The sequence below is a fragment of the Sylvia atricapilla genome, chromosome 12 (assembly GCF_009819655.1).
Source record: "Sylvia atricapilla isolate bSylAtr1 chromosome 12, bSylAtr1.pri, whole genome shotgun sequence".
In the NCBI taxonomy this organism is placed as follows: Eukaryota; Metazoa; Chordata; class Aves; order Passeriformes; family Sylviidae; genus Sylvia; species Sylvia atricapilla.
The window spans coordinates 19,421,805-19,425,695 of NC_089151.1; the positions used below are offsets into that span (position 1 = coordinate 19,421,805).

The following is a 3,891-nucleotide window of genomic DNA, read 5'->3' on the forward strand; positions in this document are numbered from 1 at the left end:
GTGAAGGGTGAAGCGAGGCGTGACTCACGGGCACACATCTGCCACCGCAAGCGTTTAGGAAATTGCCGTTCTCTTAAAGGCAGCCGTGTATTTATTTCTCTGGGGCGAAAACCGGGGAGTTGCACTCCATTAACGCGTTTCAGTCACCAGCCCTGGCAGGGGATGCAGAAGTCGGTGGAGAGCTGGATGCTGGTCTGGAGGAAGAGGAGAGCTTTTGAGCTCCTGCAAGGAGAAGAACTGGAAACAAGCAGAGAGGCGGATAGTTATGGTAGAATATATGCTGTTTATTTATGAAGGTAACCAGGACTTCTGATAAATTTTATATGCAGTTCCCCCCCAAATTAAAAAAAAAAAAAAACAACAAAACAACAACAACAAAAAAAACCCAACAACAACCCAAACAACAAACAATGTGTGTGCATATACATACACGGATACATACCATACACACACACGGCACACACATACACACGCTGCCAGCATTGTGCTCCCACTGTCATGCTTTCAAACAGCTCCATCCACCTTGTTCTCTCCTCTCAAGACATACTTCAGTTGGACAAATTGTTACGCAGTTATGGCACAAGGAGGAAATGTTCTGCATGGCTACCAGAATGCCCAGGGGGGCTGTTTGTTTGTTTCTTTTTCTCTCACTCTGGGAGAAGCTCCAGAGTCCAAAGGTGCAGCAGCACCAGGGGCAAGCCTCCTTGCCCCACCACAGGCATCCTGCAGCCCCACAAGCCATGCCCCGTTCCACGTACTCCTGCCTTGGGGTCGGGAGGCAGCAGCCAGTACACGACAGTGAGAAGAAGGCAACACACACTCATACTCACCCAGCCATACAAATAATAAAATAACGTTGCAGCACAAGGGCATAGTCTCTGTCACCAGATAAGAAACTCGTGTGATGGCAAAGATCTAAGTAAGGCAATAAAGTATAGCTAGTGTACACGGAACGGCTTTCACATTACATGAGGCACATTTTGGTCGGACAGAGACTTGGAGAAGAGCTAAATGTCCTGGAATAAAGCAAAATACACTGAAAGTTCATAGTAAATACCCGCATCAATAGGTATTTATTCATTTGTGCTTCGCCACGTCGTGACATACAGTACAAGACACTGCTGCTCTTTCTTTCGATGGAGAGAGCTCACCATCCTCTTGCAAGCTGCTGCTCCATCAGTCCCAGGCTGTCCATCAGTCCTGCAGCGGTTCTGGCCCCTTGGCCCCCATCCCAGCCAAGGCAGGGGACAGGGCTCGGCAGGGGCAGCCCAGCCAGGCGGCGACAGTCCTGGCAGCAGTCTGGTGGCTGCCCCACACCTCAGTGCTAACGGCGTCCAGTGCTGCACATCTCTCAGCCTCAAGTCCTCTTCTCGTCGCTGACTTCCCCGAAGCTGCTCCTGCCTGCTGCACTGCAGGCCAGCTTGAAGGAGTCTAGCAGGGCACCCCAGCCACTCCAACCCTCAAGCCTCTACGTCCCTCATTCCTTCTCCTCGCACCCTGCAAGGCTGGAGGGCATAGTAAGCCCTAGAGCTTACAGCCAGCTTTTAAGGCACATCTGGGTTGCTATATGTGCTTTATTACTGTTATTGTTGTTATTGTAATACAATTATTATTATTATTATTATTACTGTTATTTACCCTGTGTAGACACGTGGTCTTTTAATTCTTTCTTCCCCTTGCCTTTCTCCTTAGAAAACCCACCGTGTTTTCAGCTTACTCGTGTGTCATCTCTAAGGCACAAACCTTTTAATACTAGAGCTGCCTGGCTTCTTGTATAGGTCATGAATTGATAAAAAACATACGAAACAAAACAAAACCAAAACAAGCCCCCACTCCCCTCCCCGCGGCGCTGGCCGCGCCGGTACATAGAGTGTCTGTGCGGGCAGCGCAGCCCGGCCGGCCCCGGCGCGGCGCTAGGCGCAGCTGCCCATGGCCTTCACCAGCGAGCTCTCGGGCAGCTGCCTGAAGATGCCCCGCAGAGTCTCCAGCTCCCGGGTGAGCTGCTCCACCCGCTTGCGCAGCCGCTCGTTGTCGGTGGTGAGCTCCAGCACCTTCTGCTGCGTCTCCACGTTGCGCTGCTTGGCCTTGTCCCGGCTCTTGCGCACCGCGATGTTGTTGCGCTCCCGGCGCACCCGGTACTCGTTGCTGTTCTTGTCCACTGTCTTTTTCGATTTGCTCCGGTGGTCCGAGGGCATCATCTTGAGGGTGCCCGCGGCGGGCAGGCCGCCGGGAGGGTGTGGGTGGTGCGGATGGTGCGGGCTGGGCACGGGCGTGGGGGGCGGCGTAGGCTGCCCGGGCTGGAGGTGCATGGTGGTCTGGGCGCAGTGGGCGATCTGGTACTGGAGGTGGGACGGGTGCTGCTGCGGGGCGTGATGGGGATAGAGGGCCGACAGGGCCGCCGACTTCACCTCCTCCTCCTCGCGGGGCTCCTGCTTGATCACCAGCGGCCGCAAGCCCGGCGCGGCGATGCGCTCGTACAGGGGGTCGAGCTTGCCGTCCATGTAGCCGGCCACGCAGCCGAAGAGCGGCTGCTGGTGGTGCTGCGGCTGGTGCCCCGGCGCCGAGGCGGCAGCGCCGGCCCCATGCATGGTGTGGAAGTCGAAATCCCCGGCCAGGATGGCCTTGGCTTTCTCCTGCTGCTTGTTGTGCTGGAAGAGGTCGGCCAGGAACTCGTCGTTGAAGGCGGCGGGGTCGATGTAGGCGCTGATGTCGATGGAGTTTTCGTTCTCGCAGATGTCGCCGAGCTCCGCGCCGCCCGCAGCAGGTGCCGCCGCCGAGGAAGCCTCTCTGTAGCTGTAGGTGCTGCCGGGCAGGGGTGTCTGGAGCTGGTGGTGCTGGCCGCTGCTCATCGGGGGCCGGGAATCGACCTCGTAGAAATTGGCTTGCTCCATGAAGCAACTACAGTCTGCCGGGCATGGTGAAGGGCTCCTGCAATCCAGGTTTCGAACGGGACGGCGGCGGCAGCGGCTGTAGCAATGTCGCGGCGCGGTGCTGCACGGCACGGCTCGGTGCGCCCGGAGCCCGTCCCCCGGCCCAGCCCCGCTCCGCTCGCTGCCTGCCCTGTTGCTAATGGGCTGCCGCGGTCCTGCGTGCCGTATATATACAGCGGGCGGCAGGGCCGGGGATCGCCCTCTAGTGTCCGGCCTCCTGCTGGGAACCTTTGACCGCCGCGCAGCCGGCTCCCAGCGCCGCGGCCGGGCACAGCCGACCTCCCGCCCGCCCCCGGGAGCGCCGCGCCGCGGGCAGAGCGCCCCGCGCTCCTCGGCCCCCCCTCGCCTCCTCCCGCCGCCGCCCCGGGCTCAGCGGGCGCGGGGGGACTCCGCCAAGGAAAGTCCGCGGAAAGAGGCCCGGGGGAACGGCGCGGGGACTCGGCGCCCGCGCTGCCGGGGCCGCTCGGCGGGGCAGAGCGGCCAAACGCGGCCGGAAGGGTTCCAGCGCCCGCTCTGCGCCGAGCTTCGGCCCGGCGCTCCCCGGCCGCGCTTCGCACACGGTCTCAAAGTTCACCATCCGGCGTATTTGCACATATTTGCCCAGTCGGGAATATTCTCCCCGTCGGGCTTGGGACCCGAGGCGCTGCCTCACCGGCGGGGGTTACCTGCCGGCAGAGCCCTGTGGCCGGCGGGCTGCCAGCAGCCGCGTTCCACCGCGGGACCCGCGGGGCTCGCCCGGTCACAGCGGGACCCGCCGAGTCCGGCCCCGGGCGCCGCCAGAGCCTGGCCGGGATGGCGCCCGGCGGACCGGGGCGGAGAGCGGAGGGTGCCGGCTCCGCTGCTCGGCGGCGATCGGCCGGGCCGCGCTGCCGTCTCCGGCGCTTACCGCCGGTGCCGAGCGCGGAGCAGCTGCCCCGCCTGCACGGAACAGCCCGGGTCGGGTCACCTGCGGGCCGCCTCA

General features: G+C 61.3%; 1 protein-coding gene across 1 annotated transcript; it reads right to left on the bottom strand.

Annotated features, from left to right (window-relative positions):
* Positions 1-263: 263 nt before the first annotated feature.
* CEBPA (CCAAT enhancer binding protein alpha) lies at positions 264-3,056 on the bottom strand. Its single transcript, XM_066327968.1, has one exon. The coding sequence runs from the start codon at positions 2,889-2,891 to the stop codon at positions 1,914-1,916; it is 978 nt and encodes a 325-aa protein (XP_066184065.1). The 5' UTR covers positions 2,892-3,056; the 3' UTR covers positions 264-1,913.
* Between the last annotated feature and the right edge of the window lie 835 nt (positions 3,057-3,891).

What these genes read in the sequence shown, in the direction of transcription:
- CEBPA (XM_066327968.1), bottom strand. Translation starts at nt 2,891, where the DNA reads ATGGAGCAAGCCAATTTCTACGAGGTCGATTCCCGGCCCCCGATGAGC.